Raw genomic sequence first — 19,051 nt, 5'->3', positions numbered from 1 at the left:
TGGACGAAAGTCACGTGGATTCTGACGAACAATTATTCTCATTTGATTGTTTAATATGAATTTCATTATTCTCTTAAAAAAAGAAATAATGATATTTTCATTTATCTTAACTAAATATAAGATTAATTACATTTATTAGAAAATTATTTATCATCACTCATTGTGATTCTATAGATTTTGTTTCCAATAAATCCGATTTTTATCGAAAGAGGAAAAATAGAGGCTGCGCAGATTTTGAAAAAAAAGCCGCCCGTTGAAAACAGCAGGTAGGAAGTGTAAAGCGCGTGCATACATGTACGGTTTACATGTACACCGTACATGTATATTGTATACGAAGGCCATGTACGTCACATGTAAGTTACATGTGCATAAAAAGCGTACTTGCCTGTGTCATTAACCATCAGTGTGTTTTCATAGAGAAAAAGTCGTCCATTTTTAGTTGTAAGTTTTAGTTTGATAGAGGTATTACAGTGGTAACTGTTTTGTAAGTTTAATTTAACTGTAAGCAGGGTTGAAAAGTGGTATGAGTGGAAAGTGCAGTGACTAACTGAGACTGATATGATGAGTCTCTCACTGTATCAGTCTCTGGCGGTCGCGTCTACGGCGTGTGTCCGGTAACGTCTGGATTTTTTTCTGCTGTGGTCCCTGTTATTGCATAGGCTACATACATGTGTGAATAGAGAGAGTGCCCAGGCTATACATGCTATAGGGCCCTAGGCCCCTATAAAAATTCTTTCCTAACATAACTATCCTGAAGGACATGAATGATGAAAGACATTGTTGAAGTGACTTAGCATGCTTAGGGCCTAGACCTACACAGTTATCATGCATGTCATGGTAATGCCATAGTGCTGTTGTAGACTAAGTGAGACATGTAAGACTAGTCACCACTTGTTCATAAGCCTTATCGCAAATACTGCATGGGAGTTTTTACACAGTGATAGAAAGGCATTGCCCCTTTTTCTTCCCCACAATGCCTTTCTACCGTTGTGCAAAATCACCCATGCAGTATTTGCAATAAGGCTTATTTGGGCCAATATAAATTAATGTCATGTAACCTACTACCTAGGCATGGTAGGCCACATTAGCCTAAGTAAAATGTTGAACTAATGTTGGGCCTAGGCCTATAAGGTTAGTTCCATATACAGACAACACTAATTTTCACTTAAAATGTTAGAACAACCATCAGAAAGTGATAGTATTTCATAAAAAGTGAAATTTAGCTAAGAAAATTCCAAAGCACCCTAGGCTACTTAGAAAACACTTTAGTTTTTTCAGACAAGTCTCATACTTCATAGGTTTGTGCACCGGGGCATCAAGTGTTGGCGGTATGTAGAACTCTTTCCCAAAAAATATTTTCAACATGTTAACTTAAATAGGCCTATGTTAAAGTAACAAGTCGTCAGTTGTCATGGTCGTGTCATTTGCACTGCGAGCCTACTAAGGTCTACTAATACTATGTCCTATGCAATTCGTAGCGTCCAAGTTAATTGGACCAATGACAACCCAGTGAGTTGGGCTTACCAATAGTAGGTGCTGATAATCAACAGGAGTACTCATCAATCATGTTTCATCCCAGTGCAGTCAGAATTGACTAAATCAAATGAACTTAGGAGTTGCAAAGGATAAACATGCAGGTGACAAAGGATTGTCAGGATTCCTCATTTGTTTGTCATCCATGGTTTGACTTGGTTAATAACTTTCACCTAACTTAGCATCATGCGTGTGTCACAGTACGATGTTAGTTGTGAGCAGTCTTAGTTAGAAAGCTCTTAATATTCTGTTTATAAAATCGTGATAATTCTTGTCTTCCAACATGTCCTATTTTTGTTTTGACAAAACTGAATTTTTTTCTATTCTATGTAGTTGTCCATGCAAGGTTGCTAGTACATCGGTAAAATGGTTTGAATTCTTTGAAGAAATTCTATGTTGAACTTGTTTTCCAGAATTTCCAGAAATGGAACTCACCCAGCAGGATCTACATGCCATCGCCAGCTCCTTACAAAAGACGCTGTCAGTCAATGTGACAGAAAGACGAGCAGGTTAGATCATTTAGGAATCTTTGCTGGACCCCCCCTTCCATCCTCCATGCCTTAAACTGCACAACAAAGGACTTTGAACTGGAAGTATGGGATAGATCTTGTAAACAATGTATAGTTTGTGTGAGAGTTGATGCATGCAACTGAAGACTGTACTGTGAATGGTCAGGACAGATAGAATTTGACTAGTATCATAACAGGTATGCAGGCACAAACTACAATGTATGAAAACCCTTGTTTCTCTGAACTTTGAAATCTCTGTTATTTAAATAAGATGTGTGTGTCTTGGTCAAACTTTCACAACATTACCAAGCTTATAAATCCCATTTTTCGCTTTACCGTTCATCCTTATTTTTTGAGATTTTCAAAAATTCTCCTGAGGTTTTTGAGGGTTTTGTAGGATTGAGGAAGGAAGGGCTGCTTACATTTTAAAAGTAGTCCTTGTAATTTGAAAACCCCTTGAAAGGTTAAGTACAAAGCTGTTGTCTGATAACTACACTGGGAAAGGTTCTTAGCAAGAATTCTAAAGGTTGAAGGTCAGTGTTAAGTGCCTTGAACATGGATCTGGTTTAAATGCAGAATGAAACTATTTGTATTTGTCTTTTTGCTTCATTTTTCATCCCTTAGCCGAATCTTATCTGGAGTCAGTCGAGGCACGGGCAAATTACTCCATCTTTCTTCTGGAGTTGCTCAGTAAAAATGAGATGGACAGCGACATCCGAACATCCGCCGCCATAACGTTCAAGAACTTTGTGCGGCGCAATTGGAGAGTGGTCAGTCAAAAAGCACACAGCAATTCCCAGCACAAAATTTTCAATCTCTGTTTTACCTAGCATTGGACTTGTGGGCAAACCCATCCTGTTAGGTGCTGTAACGTTTAGGACAAGAAAACATTCAAAGATTCCTCACATTATCAAAATACACTGAAGGTCTGCTGGCCTTGCATACTTGGAATACTCTCAATAGGGCCTTTCAACTTAACACTTCCTTTTTTTTCTTTTTCATTTTGAACTGTTGTAGATTGAGGATGAGCCCAACAAGATCATTGATGCAGACAGAACTTTGGTCAAAGACAAGATCGTTGAACTGATGCTCAATATGCCCGAAAGCCTTCAGAGACAGGTGAGTGGTTAAAAGCATCATTGTAGGGCATTATCTTCCTGCATAAGGGGTCATTACTTCGACGTCTGTGGCTATTTTTTTAAATTTGTGGCTACTGCTGGAGATAATGTATTACCTGTGGAAGTCAGTAGTTTCTAGCTGCCTTGTCCTGTAGATACTCTGGATCTGGTGAAATACTCTGAAAAGCTCAACTTAAAATCACTCAAAACGGTACTGGAGGAGGTTGCTTGTTCCAACTGCAGATAACTTTGCAACGTAGTTTTAATATCTCCTATATTGCCTATTGAAGGGATCTGTTCTGGCAACTTGTTCCATTCTCTTGCCTTCTTGGGGAAGAGGAATGAAGATGGGATTGCGATGTTGATTATGGTATGAATAATTGGTTTAGTTTGCAACGCCGGATGGTCATTTGTTTGGGTGAGGAAGGGGGTTCTTGTAGACTAAGGTAATCTCCAATGTCCATATCAACTTTAGGATGCATGATTTTATGGAACATCACTAAGCTGGTGTACTGTCTTCTGCGCTGTAGGAGTAGTAACCTTAGGCAGTTTAGCATGGCTAAGACAGAGCTGGTCCTACTCTAATCTGGAGTGATAACACCTGCAGCTCTGCACCAAACAGCCTCAATCTTGTCTATATATTTCCTACGTTTCTCCAAGCCTCAGCCAGTTGAGTTGGATGTAGTTTACTTACTCTTCATTTGACCTGTTACCGGCTAGAGGCTTAGCTGTAGAGTCCATCATAAATCCCTAGAAGGCGGCTGCAAGGCCACGACAAGTCGTCTAGTCTTCAGCCAAGTCACAAGTTAATTATTCAAAGACACTGACTAACTTCGAAGCATTCCTTTGTCATATTTCTATTGTGTTACTTCTGATTAGACCCGTAAACAGCCCTTGTAAAAGACTCGTGGAAACTCAACTACAGTTCTGGAAGAGACAAGAAAGATGTGTTTCACATTTCATTACAACTTGCTTTTCTTCAGTTAAGTGAAGCAATTGGTATAATTGGAAGAGAGGATTTCCCTCATCGCTGGCCCAAGTTGCTGGAAGAAATGAAATCCAAGTTGGAGAGTGAAGATTTCAACACCGTTAATGGCATCTTAAGAACAGCACACTCTCTCTTTAAAAGGTGGGGGAAGCATACCTAGGGTGTGTTCTACTGTCTGAACCCTAACAGTCCTCAATCCTTCACCTGTTGGAGGACTGGGGACTGTTAGGGTTAATACTGATTTTATGTCTGATTTGAAGTTGAAAAATATGAAATTTCTGTAACTGAGAAAGACTGAAATGCAAACATTGCATTTTCTTCTTCAGAAAAGTTCAAAGAAGTGAATAACGCCTTATCACAGCAGAGTGCTTACCAAATACAATTGATTATAAAGATGAACAAAGAAATTGACTTAAGCCAGATTTTAACCTACGAGCTCCTTAATACCATACCGGTGCTGTACCAACTCAGCTATCCAGTCCTACGTTGGTGGCTCTAAAGTTTGTCAATATCTTTGCTCGTGGGGATGTTGGTCAGAAGCTAATAACTTGATGGAATTTTAACCTTGTACGAGTTGAAGCAGTAATCGGGTTGTGTTGATAATGTTGTAAGATCCAGGCTTTGTCTTAAAGCTTGGGTTGCCAAGGAATAAGGGAATAAGGATGTGCATCTGTGGAAGCTAGTGGCTACAACTATCTGCTACAGACAGGTGTGTTAATGTAAGCTACAGCCATTTGATTCAGACACGGCGTATTTTATCAAAGCCTGATTTGATGACTTGAATTCCATTGCAGGTATCGGCATGAATTCAAGTCGCAGGAATTATGGACGGAGATCAAGATGGTCCTGGATACACTAGCTGAACCTCTCACCAAACGTTTTGAGGTAAGTCAAACTGCAATTCATTTGCTGTTTCTAGCTTCTTTGGCCTCGATTTTGGAGAGCCAATGAGCCAAAAATATTGCTTAGTGCGTTTGGTGGTCAGATTTTTTGATAATTTCTGTTCTGTGAGCTTTTTGTCGTCTGATTGATTTCAGAAAACGATTCAAGGGACTAATGGTGATGTCAAAATGAAGTATGAAGCTTTGGTGTTGATGTGTAAGGTGTTCTACAGTCTCAACTGTCAGGTGGGTGTCAATACCAGTGCCCTCTGCTGAAACATAATCCTGTAATTGGGTTAGATTACAAGCCAGAAAGCTTTAACTTTCTCTTAGGGGTGAGGGTATGGGGTTGGAGACAGTTACAACAGAATTTGTCATTATGAATGTCACAAGCTCTCTGCTAAGTTTGAACCTGCTGTCCGAAGGATCATCGGGCTGAGTCAATTTGAATAATCAACTATTTGAAAATTTGACCTTCAATTTGATCGAATATATGGATATTCGGTCGTACTTACCAGTAAATTGTTGATGAACGAACCATATACAAAATCAGTTGCAATAACCCACAATTGTACATCACTGTTATATAACATCACTGTTATATCTTCTCACGTGTAGGGGTATCTCCATCCATGATTTAGCAAAATACTTCTCGCCATGTTGAAAATTTCTATTCCTTTTAGATTTTTTAGTGAATAATTTACTTTTTGAATCGTGAGATTTCTGTCACTTTTCATTTGAGTCTGCTTGAAACAAGCCTCCATAGTGCAACTTTTCTCATTGAAAACAAAAGAAATTCCTTTTTATAAATTTTGCATTCGACTGTTCAAATTTAGAAAATAATGTTTGAATATTCGATAATCAATCAAATATTTGGATATACGGCACAGCCCTAATGGATCACCAACAGTTCCTGTCAAGGAGAACCTCAGAGGACAAATAAAAGCTGCCAAATGCACCGTGATCCCTTGGCCGACGTACAACCCATTGTAAAAGGAATTAACCGATGAGTTCCTTTCCAGACAATCATCTGTAAATCTGCCATGATTATGGCTCTCTGTCTCCTATGCGTCATTTTTTGATGTGTCTAATCTCCACCTGTTCTCAACCCAGGATCTTCCGGAGTATTTTGAGGACAACATGAAGACATGGATGAGTAACTTCCTCAAGCTGCTCAGTGAAGATGTACCTGTCCTTCACACCAAGGTTTGTCTGTGTCCAATGAACCTCCTTCAGCCTCCTCTTCTCAAAGTAGCCATTGTAATTCACCTAAACCACTTGCCCCCGGGGTACCTGGTACCTTGGGTTTGTATGTTACCTTAACACCTTGGGGAATTCTCACAGTGGTTAGATGTTTCTGGAGAATGTCTGAAAATATTGGGGAAAATGTGCCAAAATGTCGTGAAACCCATCCCTTTTCAACATAGTGCCGATTTTCTGAGAGAAAAAAAATTTCTGCCACACTTTTCAGTGATGAATAATACCTGGTGTAAGTTGTAAACTGAGAGATTTTTTCCCACTTGCTTGTGATGTACTCTTCTTTGGTTGTTTTTGTTCCTCACTGCATCCTGTAGGATGAGGAAGAAGCGGGGACATTAGAGCGACTCAAATCACAAATCTGTGACAACATCTCCCTCTATGCTCAGAAATACGACGAGGAATTCGGTCCCTTCCTGCCGAACTTTGTCACAGCTGTCTGGCATCTGCTGGTCAGTACAAACAACCAAGTCAAATATGATCTGGTGAGTAGGATTCCAACCCCTGAACCCTAAAATGATTGCATTTGTTGCTCTACTGCTAACCTTGCCTGGCTATCTGCTGGCCAATCTCTTTATCTTGCTGCACTGTTCAGTTATTTTACATTTTGAGTATCTTAAACAGCTAAGTCCGGAGTGAGATGGGAACTTAAATTGAAGACGCCTCTCTAAATGAATGTTTATAAAATGTCAACAGCTGCCTCGCTGGATTTTAGCGTCACTTATTTTGTCTACATCAAGCTTGAATCAGAACCCGCTAAACAGCTAACATGTAGACTTAGCACGTACATTTCTGTTATCCATTCTTTCCGTAACCACTGAGTACATTGTTAATGGTCATGAACTGCAGGTGCATCTTGCTCAATGTAGCTTTTTTTCCTGTCATCTGAAGACAACTTGTAAAGACTTTGTTTTCCTGAATCTGACATCGTTTTGTCTGTGTTCAGTTGGTGAGCAATGCTATCCAGTTCCTGGCATCGGTTGCGAACCGCGATCACTACAAGAATCTTTTTGATGACCCTGCGGTGTTAACTAGCATCTGTGAGAAGGTCATTGTACCTAACATGGAGTTTAGAGGTAAATTGTGCTAATTGATTGGAATTCCACTACATTGTCCTGAAGTCTGTGTAGTCTAATCTGTATGGAAGTCCTGATCCACAAAGTCTGAGTCAGGGTCACAGATCACAGAGATTTGTCCTGAAAAGTCTCAAGTAACTTGGTAAAAATAAATCCAGTTTCAATGTGCCTGATGTAGGCTTCTGGAGTTGTGACTCGTTTATTCTTAGCACATACCTAGTTAATTGCAAAGACAGAGAGCAGGGTCTAGCACAACCATCTGTCAAACCACTGGTCAATTTTCCCTGGTATCCTCTACACAAAAAATATCCTGGGTACCATTCATAATTGACCAGTCGCAGACAAATGGTTTCACCAAAACTAACCCTTAGATTTAGGTCTACATGTACTTAATAAATAGGCCTACAGACAAAGCTGTTAATATGTAATCAGTACTCGTATAAATCGGAGAACACTTTTGGTAATCATGTGTATACAGTTGGCACTATTATATTGAAATCAAAACTTAACTTCATTTCTCTATCAGCATCTGATGAAGAACTGTTTGAGTTTAACCCAGAGGAGTATATCCGTAGAGATATTGAAGGCTCAGGTAGGTTGCTGTTCAAGTCACAATGTCGTCTAAAGAATTCTGTCTAACTGACCGAAATAAAAGTATTTTTGTTCCAAATGTTGCTTGTGATATTTGCATAGAAAACTGCTCTGAAATAAGACAAGATTTGTAGAAATAACTTGGTTGACTTCTTAGTTCCACTGTGCTAAAAAGCCGGAATATGATAATCCAGGACATATTTATATAGTTGTGTAAATGACAAATGGTATACTTCTTTGAAAATCTGACGATGCATACCAGTGGTGCAAATGCGCTCTTTATCTTTTCAGATATTGACACGAGACGTCGTGCTGCCTGCGATCTCGTCAGGTCTCTCTGTAAATTCTTTGAATCGACTGTCACTCAGATTTTTTCAAGTTACGTCACCACCATGCTTCAGGTAGTCATTCATTGAGTCTCAGTAAATATCCAGCTTTTTACTTTTTCAAGCTACTCTCCTACAGCTGTGAAAAAAAAAAAATTGAAGGAAATACTTCTGAAGCCGAAGAGAAAATCAGGTGCAAGCTGAAAAGGCCTGTTTTTAATTCTAAGAACCTCGTAAGACCATCAATTCATCCGTCCCTGGTAGAGGAAGTAGTGCTTTGATAAGAGTTGGTCCCTGAACTGATGAATCAGTGTGACAAGGTGGCTCTTTAATCTGATTCCATCGTACTTCCTTTTTATTTCTCACAGCTCTATGCTTCCAATCCATCAGTAAATTGGAAGAGTAAAGATGCAGCCATTTACTTGGTGACATCGCTTGCCTCTAAATCCAAGACGCAGAAGGTAACTCAAAGACTCCCAGCCTCGTACACCTGCCTCCCCCTGTGTTAGGTCAGAATGCTTTAATGGAATACCAATTTAAGTAGCAGGTGAAGGCAAAAGGGATGAACACAAAGCTCACTTGGATCTGCAGCTGGGAGAAAAAAACTGGTTGGATGTTGTGACTTGTCTCTAAACTTTGATACAAGCACTACACTTGACCTTAACTACAGCACCACGTTCTAATGTCTTCCTCGATACCTTGTTTCATGGTGAGGTGAAGTCAATGTCTTGTTATTCTCCTCTCTCACTTCCCAGCATGGTACAACAGAGGTTAGAGAACTTGTCAACATTAATGATTTCTTCACTGCCCACATCGCTGGAGACCTTCAGTCACAAAATGGTACGTCCCGTGCTCTTAACTTTCTTAGGGTCATCATTCACGTTCTCTGCGTCAGTTCACCTTGCAAATTTAGTCCATCCACACAAGCATTTGGCTTTGAACTAACCAGGGTTTTAAACAGCATTTGAAAATTGGATGTCCCGTGTTGGCGGTGGACTTTTAAATTCACGTCGTCCAAGTTGCTGCTTCTTTATTATTCTCAAAAAAGTAACAGTAAGTCCAAAGTAACTCTTACAAGGTGTCCAAAACATATTCAATCAACTTTCCGGCCGAAACCTTGATTTTATCTAACATTTTTTCAGCTGGTTGATGCAAGAGTTTTATTTTGTTGCTCCAGTCCAAAGGTGTCCAAATTGATGTTTCTGTTTTCTTCAACTAGTTGATGAGTTCCCAGTTCTCAAGGCAGACGCTATCAAGTATGTGATGGCCTTCCGTCAAGTCATCCCCCCTGAGGTCTTGTCTGCCGCCCTCCCTTGTCTCATACACCTGTTGCGGGCGGAGAGCACTGTGGTCCACACCTATGCAGCGCACGCTATTGAGAGACTCTTCACTGTCAAACTTGCCAACGGACAAGGAGCGTGAGTGAAACCACTGATGGGATTGGAATTAGGAAAGTTGAGCGGAATGTTTGTAGAATTGTAGAATTGCTGCGGAAGATTGTCAACTTAAAGAAGTTCTGTGGAAGGAAGATTCCACCATGCTGAATAGAGCACCTTACTTCCTCAAAATTTTACAGTCATTCAGTTGTATTTAATGACGGCAAATATCCCCAGAATTTGTTCTAATGTAGTTCTCAAAAAACAAACATCTGTTTAGGAATTAACTTGCAGCCCTCAGTGATGAGGGAAACAAATACATTTCTTATTTATTTATTTCTTATATTTATCCAGGATGTAACTTACTCACCATACAGTGGTCTTCCATTATGCCCTGACTTTGATTTAAAACGACATAAACTGAAACTCTTTTAGTAAATTAATGCAAAACGTAAACAGAGTGGGGATAAGAACGAAAGTTTAGTATGTTTGTGCCTGGAGGCAATCACCGTGTAATCATTTATCAATCTAACCCTCATACTCGCCTTATACCAACTCACGTTTCTCTTTTCTGGTCCCAGCATCTCAGTAGAGTCTGTCAAGCCACACATCGAGACCTTACTCACAAACCTCTTTGCTGCGATGGAGATCTCTGGATCAGAAGAGAACGAGTATATTATGAAAGGTGTGGGACCGTCAAGGAGTTAACTTGAAAGAAAAGATGAGGTTTCAAAACAGGAGAGGGGGGACAACTTGTAATTGTAATCTTGTAACTTGCAATGCATTTATTGACAGTCAAGATGCATGGCAACTCATATTGGAGGATTTCTGTTTTCCTTGGTTGGTGTTTGTCTGTCTTGCAGCTATCATGAGATCCCTGGTCATGCTAAAAGCAGAAGCTGTCCCTTACCTGCAGGTCATTGTTACTAAACTGACCGATAAACTCATCCTTGTCAGCAAGGTAAGAAGATCCTTATCCAGTCGGCGCACCCAAGTAAAACAGTCAGACTGATCCCTGATAAAGGGGTTGTTAGAAACCTTGACCTCCAGCATACTATGTTGTCACTCCGTCAGCTGGATCAGCCATCACTACTCAAATTGAGAGACAAGGACAGGGCTGGGTGAATCTTTTGGTTGCACAACTTACACAGTATTCTAGAGGTTCAAGGTCTGAATCCCTCCTAAGTCAAATGTTTGTTTGGCTAAAAGCAGAATTTGTAGAAATCTAGGAGCTTTAATCCATGGCGAGCTAACATGGGCAGTTTGAAGAGTACTTAAAGTTTGTCCATTTCTACGACTACCTTTAGTGGAAGAGTTGATTTATAAAACCAACCAGCAGGAGTAATAACGAACATTCATGGCCCCACAAACAGCATTTTAAAGTTCTCTGGCCTTGCGAATTGCTAGTCACATTGTATTTGGCGTGCAATCCAAATCCCAAACCAACATCTCTTAACCTTACTCAGAATCCAAGCAAACCTCACTTCAACCACTACCTGTTTGAGGCCATCAGTCTCTCAGTTCGATGCGGTTGCCAAGCCGACGCATCCAATGTCTCCATCTTTGAGATGTGTCTGTTCCCACCATTTCAAGAAATACTCACTGCAGACATCGCAGGTAAGCTCATTTCAGGTCACAGTTTCAACTCTTATCACTCAGTTTGACTAAACCAGAGACAGTCGTGCTGTTTCTTTTGCCAGACGCCAGTTTCCAAATCTCATTTTCTGATCTTTCTGTTTCCCCTTCTGCGTAGAGTTTATCCCCTACGTGTTTCAGATCATGTCTTTGATGCTAGAGATGCATACAGACTGCCCCGAGGCATACATGACCCTCTTCCCTCACCTTCTTATGCCCGTCTTATGGGAGAAACTTGGTAACATCCCACCCTTGGTCCGTCTCATCCAAGCTTACATCGAGAAGGGTGCTGACTCCATCGTCAAAGAGGGCAAAGTGGTGAGTCTGAGAGGGTTATTGAAGACGGTTTCTTCAGATTGTCTCTAAATATAACTAGTACTGGCAGCAGCAGGTAGTGAGGCAGCAGCAACGGCAGAGTTGCAGCAACAACCACTGCAATGGCATTGGCAGTCATGCTAGGTACAGCAACAGTCCTGGCAGTAGACCAGAGAGCAGTCAGAGCAGCAGTAAGTAGGGCAGAATGAACAGCATCAGCATGAAGACTGGAAGCAGCAGTTCAGAAAACTTCATCAACGGCAGCAGTTGCTGCAGCCAAAATCAGAGAAGTTGCAGCGTTAATAGCAGCAATATCAGTGGTGTGTAGACTTTGAACAGCCCCTTTATGAAGAGTCTGGATACAATTGGGTAATTCCAGAAATTAGGGGTCCAAAAGTCTGACATTTTTGGTGTCTCTGTTACATCTGACCTTTGTTATTTGACATGGAAATATTACTATTCGTTTGGCAAGTACATTTAATTTGCATTCATTCATCACTCTTGGAAATTCGAAAATGTGTTCTGAAGTTACATAATCATATGTCAGATGTGACAGGGACACGGAAAAAAATGGACCCCTAATGTCTGGAATTACCCAGTTACATGATATCTTCAGCAAGCCGTTGAGAAATAACCAAAATGAAATCGTGATCTTGTTTTTCGCAGCTTGCTCTCTTGGGCGTGTTCCAGAAGTTGATTGCCTCCAAGGCCAATGATCATCAAGGATTCTACATCATGCTGAGCCTACTGGAACACTTGGATGCGTAGGTTACACCTCAATCCTGAGTCAACCTAATCCACCCTCACCCCAAAAAACCAAGAAATTCAACTTCAGAATGCTGAAAATCACAATTCACAAGGCCACCCCCCCTTCCCCGCTGAGTCAGTAATGTTGATACACTTCTCCTCTTTTAAATTCTGGATGTTATTTTGTGTGACTGGACAAGATGCAATAACCTGGTTACTAGTAGATAACCAGGTTAGATAATCAGATTACTGGCAGATAATCAGGTTAGTTATCAGGTTACAAAATAAGGATGTTTAACAAAGATAAAGCAGGTTGAAATTGATTGTGCTGGTCTGAGTTCCACTCCCGTACAATATTTAGACTCAGCCGTCTTACATCAGTGAGCGTCAAGCATTTCTAGTGAAGTTTACTCAGCCGTCTTACATCAGAGAGCGTCAAGCATTTCTAGTGAAGTTTACTCAGCCGTCTTACCTCAGTGAGCGTCAAGCATTTCTAGTGAATTTTACTCAGCCATCTGACATCAGAGAGCGTCAAGCATTTCTATTGAATTGAACCCTTTTTCCAGAAAAAGCATTTTTCCTTTTTTTTTTTGGAAAACAGGACGGCGTTGTCAGAACACATCCAGAAAATCTTCCTTCTATTGTTCCAGAGACTTTCTCACTCCAAGACCACCAAGTTTGTCAAAAGTAAGCCCAGGCATGAAGGCATTGAAGAAATAACCATTTCAATCAAATCAAGTTGTGGGGTTTGACAAACTCAAGACATGCTGCTTAAAAAAAGACGTGGAAATTCTAGATTTGATATATGTTCAAGTTGGCTGGTTTTTGTTGTGTTTGCTTTTGGTTTGTCGGTTTTCATAATATGAGGTTAAATTGTAAAATGCTCATTAGAGACTTTTGTGTGAGACTGTTAACGTCTTAGATCTAGTTGGCTGAGGCTGCTCTGCTTTCTTCCTTTTGCTATCTAGGCCTTCTTGTCTTCTTTAGTCTCTTCGCTGTCAAGCATGGCGCCGATTCTCTTATCCACGTAGTGGAAGAAATACAAGCCAAGTAAGTTGCTGTGTTTGAAATGATTTCCCTGCCAGCAAAATAAAAAATGTCAATCGGAAGCATTGAAGTAATTATGCATATCTTCATGTATCTGTTTATGTTGAAAAATCTTAATCGCAAAACCAGATCAAAATGGCGAACAGTGCTCCTGGACTGTGATTTCAACTAGTTTTGAGGTGTCCAAATGTTGGAGTGATTACTCAAAATGCAAAGTTTCTCACTGTTGATAAAGACAATCAATTTTTATCAAAATGTAGATTTTTTTTCACTGGAAATAATGTAATTGTTTTAAATATCACTTGTTCATTTTCGGTGATTTAAAAATGCTCTAGAGGCTACTGGTCTTGCATTGTTGATGTTAGAGCTTGGTGAATAAAATGGTTCATTTGTTTGTCTGTTGGTTTGTCTTAGAATGTTTGAGAGGGTGCTGGAGAAGTTGTACATTCCTGAGGTGCAGAAAGTGTCTGGTGTGATGGAGAGAAAGATCTGTGCCGTAGGAATCACAAAGATGTTGACGGAATGTCCAGCTATGTTGGAACCTACGCTACGGTCATATTGGTGAGTAGATTCACTGGGCTGATTGGCTGACATGGTTGGCTGGTTGGTAACACCAACCAGTGACTGGATTCCTTGGCTAGCTGAATGGATGGCTGTTACAATACCTTACGTGGATACTTATTATTGCCTTGCTGGAATTGTGTTGACGTTAGGTAAAGTAAGATTAACTCAAATTCCACTCGTTTTCCGCATGGCTTAATGAGGCTTGTGTTGAACCTAAACAAAGTCGCACTAAAGAGAGCTGATTCAGTTTTTCGACATAAAATGTTCTGGTTCTTCAAGTCGCTAACGAGTGTTTGTAAGACTCAACCAATCTGACATAAGGTATCCGTTGAGCATCGTCAATACTTGTAATTTATATGCAACATTTGCATGGCTTTGCCGTGATGTATTCCCCCCTCCCCTTCAGGATCACCCTTCTTCAAGCTTTGGTCCACCTCTTTGAATTACCGGAAGATGACAGTCTTCCGGATGACGAGCACTTCATTGAGATTGAGGATACCCCAGGGTACCAGACTGCCTACTCTCAGCTAGCCTTTGCTGGGAAGCACGAGACGGATCCATTCAAGGGAGCGGTACCAGACGCCAAGATTTACCTAGCTCAAAGGTTGAAAAATGTTTGCACTGCACATCCAGAGGTAAGACGCCTATCCAGTACCTTTTACTTGCCTCATTGAGATAAAAAATTTGGATGCAAAAAATTCAGGGGAAGTAACTTTAGGGAGGGGTACCTAATTTAATGACCCTGTTTAAGGCTCTTGAGAAATTTGTTTTCAGATTTTCAAATGGATTTGTAAATTTTCATCATACTTTGGAAATAGTCTTACTTAGGAAAACTTGGTTCACTTTTAACATCTGAAATTATCAGAATATGATAAAATGCTTCATTCAGAAACAAAAGGAAAGAGTTGATTTTGTCAGGATATTGATGACATCTAGGCTTATTCGTGTACATTTCGGGGAAGAGTGAATAACCGAGGAAGTGTTTCAGAATCTATAATTCGGGTAATTCATAAAATTCTTGTCTTGAGTCCTTTCTCTCTTTTTCCTTCGTGTAGCTGATAGAACTCATCAAGACAGGCCTCGATGAGAAGGTAGCCAACTGTCTGCAGATCTACCTGAACGCTGCTGGTGTCGCCTTAGGATGATGACATTGACCAATGACAGTGACATCATCATCATGGCATCGTCATCATCTGGAGCTCTTCCTTGAGGTGAAGACTATTCCAGAGTTGTTTCCTAGCTAGCCTTGGACCCAGCCATGGAGCCACAGTGTGTTACAGGTTGTATGAGCAAATACTTCAAGCTTCTTCAAGAGTATCTTGCATGAACAGTTTAGGATTTGGGAAGGAAATTTACAGCCAGTTTTTATGAGGAGTATCTACCTGCCAAACCCAATGTGAGAAATGTCTCAAAACCCTTGATTTAAAATGGAACAAGTGGTAATTATGCGAGGCTAAGAAAGTCCTTCCACATTATTCACTTTGACAAATTGTTTTCACTCACCAAATGGATATTTGAAAGAAGGAAACATTAAGCATGAAAGTGTACACTTCCATCGAAAAAAGCATGTTTGTATTTATGATGTAACTAAAATATGCAGAGTCTGTAGGGTTTACTGCATCACATTCAGATTAAGCCAGACCAGACTGGTTCAACATTTTACACTAACGCAGGCTTTCGTTTTTCACAAAGTTAATGTTATTACAACTTGCATAGATGGCGTTGGCCAAATGTAAAGATGTTAGGATACCATTTCAGGGTAAATGAGTTCTTTCACTTATTAAGTAGCATTGAATATGAGGTTTGTAAAACTGTTCATTGTCTTGAAAATTTGGCAACATGCGTCACCAGGTTACCCTTCCTGTAGTGGTATCATGACAGCGCCCTCTCATGTTTGAGAAACGCTAGCCTCATTTGGGCACAATCTGCTCCAGATGCATTTGCTCAAGTGGTTTTTTTTTTCGTATTTTCTGGCTAAGCCTGAATTAGTTGTTTTTACAGCAAGTTTTGAACAACAATATGCTCTTTTTTGCTACACAAATGTAGAAATGTGGCATTCCTAATACATGTAATATACTGCCAAGTCAAAACAGTTGCCTACTCAAGGAGTTTGTTGATGTCTCTCGGAAAAAAAAATGAAAGAAAAACAAGTTGTTTAGGTTGAACAACTCTGTCAGAAAATAGTGTTTTACACAAAGCACCCAACTTTTGTAAATCCGAATAGTTTGGTTTATTTGTTTGTTTCTTGGCCAAAAAAAACATGACTTTGTGAAGGTCTCAAAATTATGCCAAATTTGTGCGACTTTGAGTTTCAGAAAATAAAATGAAATTCTATAAAATGCAAGTATGTTTCTTACAAAACACCAAGAAGTGGTTGAAAATAAAATATTTGACAGCAGGAAACCAGATCTGAGAATGTTGAGTTTGAGGATTCATTATGTTGAACTGGCTGAAGTTTACAAGAGTTAGGACTGTCTCCTCTCCCTCATTCGTTTTAGAGAAAGGTTGTTACTGCATCTTCCACTTTCTGTTTCCAGGGGAGAGGAGGTTAATGAATTAATGTAACTTGGATTCTCTACTAATTTTTGGGCAAATCTCAACTAATACACAACATATTAGTTAACACAAATACAAAACTTAATACCAATATGTACAGATAGTTTGAATTATAATAAAATATATTTGAAAAGATTGGAAAGATTTCAGTGAAATACCATCTCAGTCACATTGCAAGCATGCAAAGCAAATAAAATCTGACAGATAATGGACAATTCAAAGTGAGTGGCCTGTTAATTAAGTATAAAGTCCAAACACATTCTGACCAAATGGTACAGTGGTTAGGACTGTGAATGCTGGAATGAGAGGTCCTGGGTTCAAACGCAACAAGTTCCTTCTTGACTTTTTAAAGATCTGTTTTCAATCTGTTGGATAAGTAAAAGGTCTGAATACAAATCAGTAAGAAATTCAAGTGGACCAGTGGTTAGGACTCTGAACTCTGGACCAAGAGGTCCTGGGTTCACATCCTGACAAGTTCCTTCTTTTGGCATTTTTAAGATCCATACCTTTCAATCTGTATCTGTAGGATAAGTACATGGTCGGAGCATAAATCAGTTAGAAAATCAACTGGTCCAGTGGTAACGACTCTGAACTCTTGACTGAGAGGTCCTGGGTTCAAATCCTGACAACTTCTTTTTTTGTGACTTCTTAAGATTCATGTGTAGTATGTTGGATAAGTATATGGCCCGAGCATGAACAAGTAAGAAAATCAAGTGGTCCAGTGGTTAAGGCTATGAACTCTGGACTGAGAGGTCCTTGGTTCAAATCCCAACATGTTCCTTTTTCTTAAAATTTTATAGATCCATACCTTTCAATCTGTAAGATAAGTATATGGTCCGAGCATATGTTACTAAGAAAATCAAGTGGTCCAATGGTTAGGGCTATGAACTCTGGACTGAGAGGTCCTTGGTTCAAATCCCAACATGTTCCTTTTTTCTTAAAATTTTATAGATCCATACCTTTCAATCTGTATGATAAGTATATGGTCCGAGCCTATGTTACTAAGAAAATCAAGTGGTCCAGTGGTTAGGGCTATGAACTCTGGACTGAGAGGTCCTTGGTTCAAATACCAACAAGTTCCTTTTTCATAATTTTTTTAAGATCCATACCTCTCAATCTGTAAGATAAGTATATGGTCTGAGCACATATTCCTAAGAAAATCAAGTGGTCCAGTGGTTAGGACTATGAACTCTAAACTGAAAGGTCCTGGGTTCAAATCCCAACACTTTCCTTTTTCATAACATTTTTAAGATCCATACCTTTCAATCTGTAAGATAAATATATGGTCCGAGCATATGTTACTAAGAAAATCAAGTGGTCCAGTGGTTAGGACTCTGAACTCTGGACTGAGAGGTCCCGGGTTCAAATCCGAGTGAAGCAGGGGCTTTTTCTTTTACTCAGCCTTAAATTAAAATAAAATAAAAAGCAAAACTCTTTTTCACGCTAGCTTGTTTAGCTAGCTTGTTACCCTGCTGGGGATTGAACCTGCTTCAGGAGGGTTCTCGTCCCACCAGGGTGGTTCTACCAGGCAGCAAGCTAACCTGTTGAGCCACTTGGGTCCCCCAACTACCGGTGTTCGTTTCTTATATATAAAGCTAAGATTTATACTTAGAAAATTTATCAGCATTTGGTCCTAGCCTGCATAAATTAAAGCACAACTCTTCAATACAGACACACAATTTCTGGACCACTATAGCAAGCTGCAATTTCTACGAACAGTTTATTAAATGTTCTACTTCCATCTACTGCAGAATGCACGACACAACTATTTCAAAATTGGACAATTTTTACAAATGTAAATGATATTCTCAGAAAATAAAACAACTTTTTATCCGTAAAATACTGAAAACATCATGCTTCACTATGCCTGATGTGTTATGTTTAAAGATCTGTGCCGTAGGAATCACTAAGATGTTGATGGAATGACTGTAAGCAGGTGAACGTCCATGCCAAATGGTCCCCATATACTGCAATGGTCAAGCCATGGACATAATTCAGCTCAACAACATCAAATTTGGCAAGGACTGTAGCTTACAGGATGACATCTTCACGCATCAGTGCTTCCTCTGTCTGAAACCTCTTGCTTCTCAACATCCTAAAGGAATAGAAGTAACAGTTTACGTGTTAATGCAAAGCTACCGATGCAGTGTCAATGATATCCTAGTTTACTGCATGTTATGTTCCGCTGGTGTGTCCAAGCCATTCCCCAAAAGACACGTTGCCATTTGTTTTGTTTTTTTAAAAAGAATACGGGCGCTTCACAATAGTGCGCCTCCAAGAGTTTGCTACGCGTTGGCAACTCACAATGCGCAAAATTTGTCAACCCAATGCATGTTTGGAAAAGGTCAACAAATTTGGCACGTTGTGGTTGGCTAACGCGTTGCAAACTCTTGGAGGTGCACTCTTGTGAATCGCCTGTATTGAAATCTCCTTCGTTTTAAAATAGGTACTACCACCTGATCTTGGGAGATGGAGGATTCTTATACGGGTGAAAAAACTGGATTGACTTTTGACAAAAATTTCATTCTGCCC

General features: G+C 39.8%; 2 protein-coding genes across 7 annotated transcripts in view; one reads left to right on the top strand and one right to left on the bottom strand.

Moving 5' to 3' along the window:
- Positions 1–247: 247 nt before the first annotated feature.
- Positions 248–16,379, top strand: cse1l (chromosome segregation 1 like). Of its 4 annotated transcripts, none has more exons than XM_022234926.2 (25): positions 248–266; positions 1,947–2,042; positions 2,667–2,812; positions 3,060–3,161; positions 4,144–4,289; positions 4,943–5,033; positions 5,186–5,275; positions 6,143–6,235; positions 6,604–6,771; positions 7,233–7,362; positions 7,889–7,954; positions 8,245–8,354; positions 8,648–8,740; positions 9,035–9,119; positions 9,499–9,697; positions 10,237–10,340; positions 10,519–10,616; positions 11,122–11,272; positions 11,409–11,608; positions 12,272–12,369; positions 12,954–13,039; positions 13,321–13,402; positions 13,814–13,960; positions 14,370–14,598; positions 15,019–16,379. In XM_022234926.2, exons 2-25 carry the CDS (start codon positions 1,958–1,960, stop codon positions 15,106–15,108), a joined length of 2,889 nt encoding a protein of 962 aa, XP_022090618.2. In that variant the 5' UTR covers positions 248–266; positions 1,947–1,957; the 3' UTR covers positions 15,109–16,379. The 4 variants fall into 4 exon arrangements, with proteins under 4 accessions (XP_022090618.2, XP_022090609.2, XP_087004713.1 ...); XM_022234917.2 differs by lacking the exon at positions 248–266 and adding an exon at positions 311–441; XM_087148587.1 differs by lacking the exon at positions 248–266 and adding an exon at positions 335–353.
- The window catches only part of LOC110979250 (uncharacterized), a 17,401-nt gene continuing 14,519 nt past the window's right edge, over positions 16,170–19,051 (bottom strand). For all 3 annotated transcript variants that reach the window (XM_022234885.2, XM_087148586.1, XM_022234894.2), the window contains one exon: positions 16,170–18,614. In XM_022234885.2, coding sequence (XP_022090577.2) covers positions 18,567–18,614 — 48 coding nt within the window. In that variant the 3' untranslated portion in view covers positions 16,170–18,566. The remainder of the gene's footprint in view (positions 18,615–19,051) is intronic.

This window comes from Acanthaster planci, linkage group LG18 (genome assembly GCF_054643075.1).
Source record: "Acanthaster planci isolate LZ-2023a linkage group LG18, COTS_SCS, whole genome shotgun sequence".
Lineage (NCBI taxonomy): Eukaryota > Metazoa > Echinodermata > Asteroidea > Valvatida > Acanthasteridae > Acanthaster > Acanthaster planci.
This window is presented reverse-complemented; position numbering and strand designations above follow the sequence as displayed.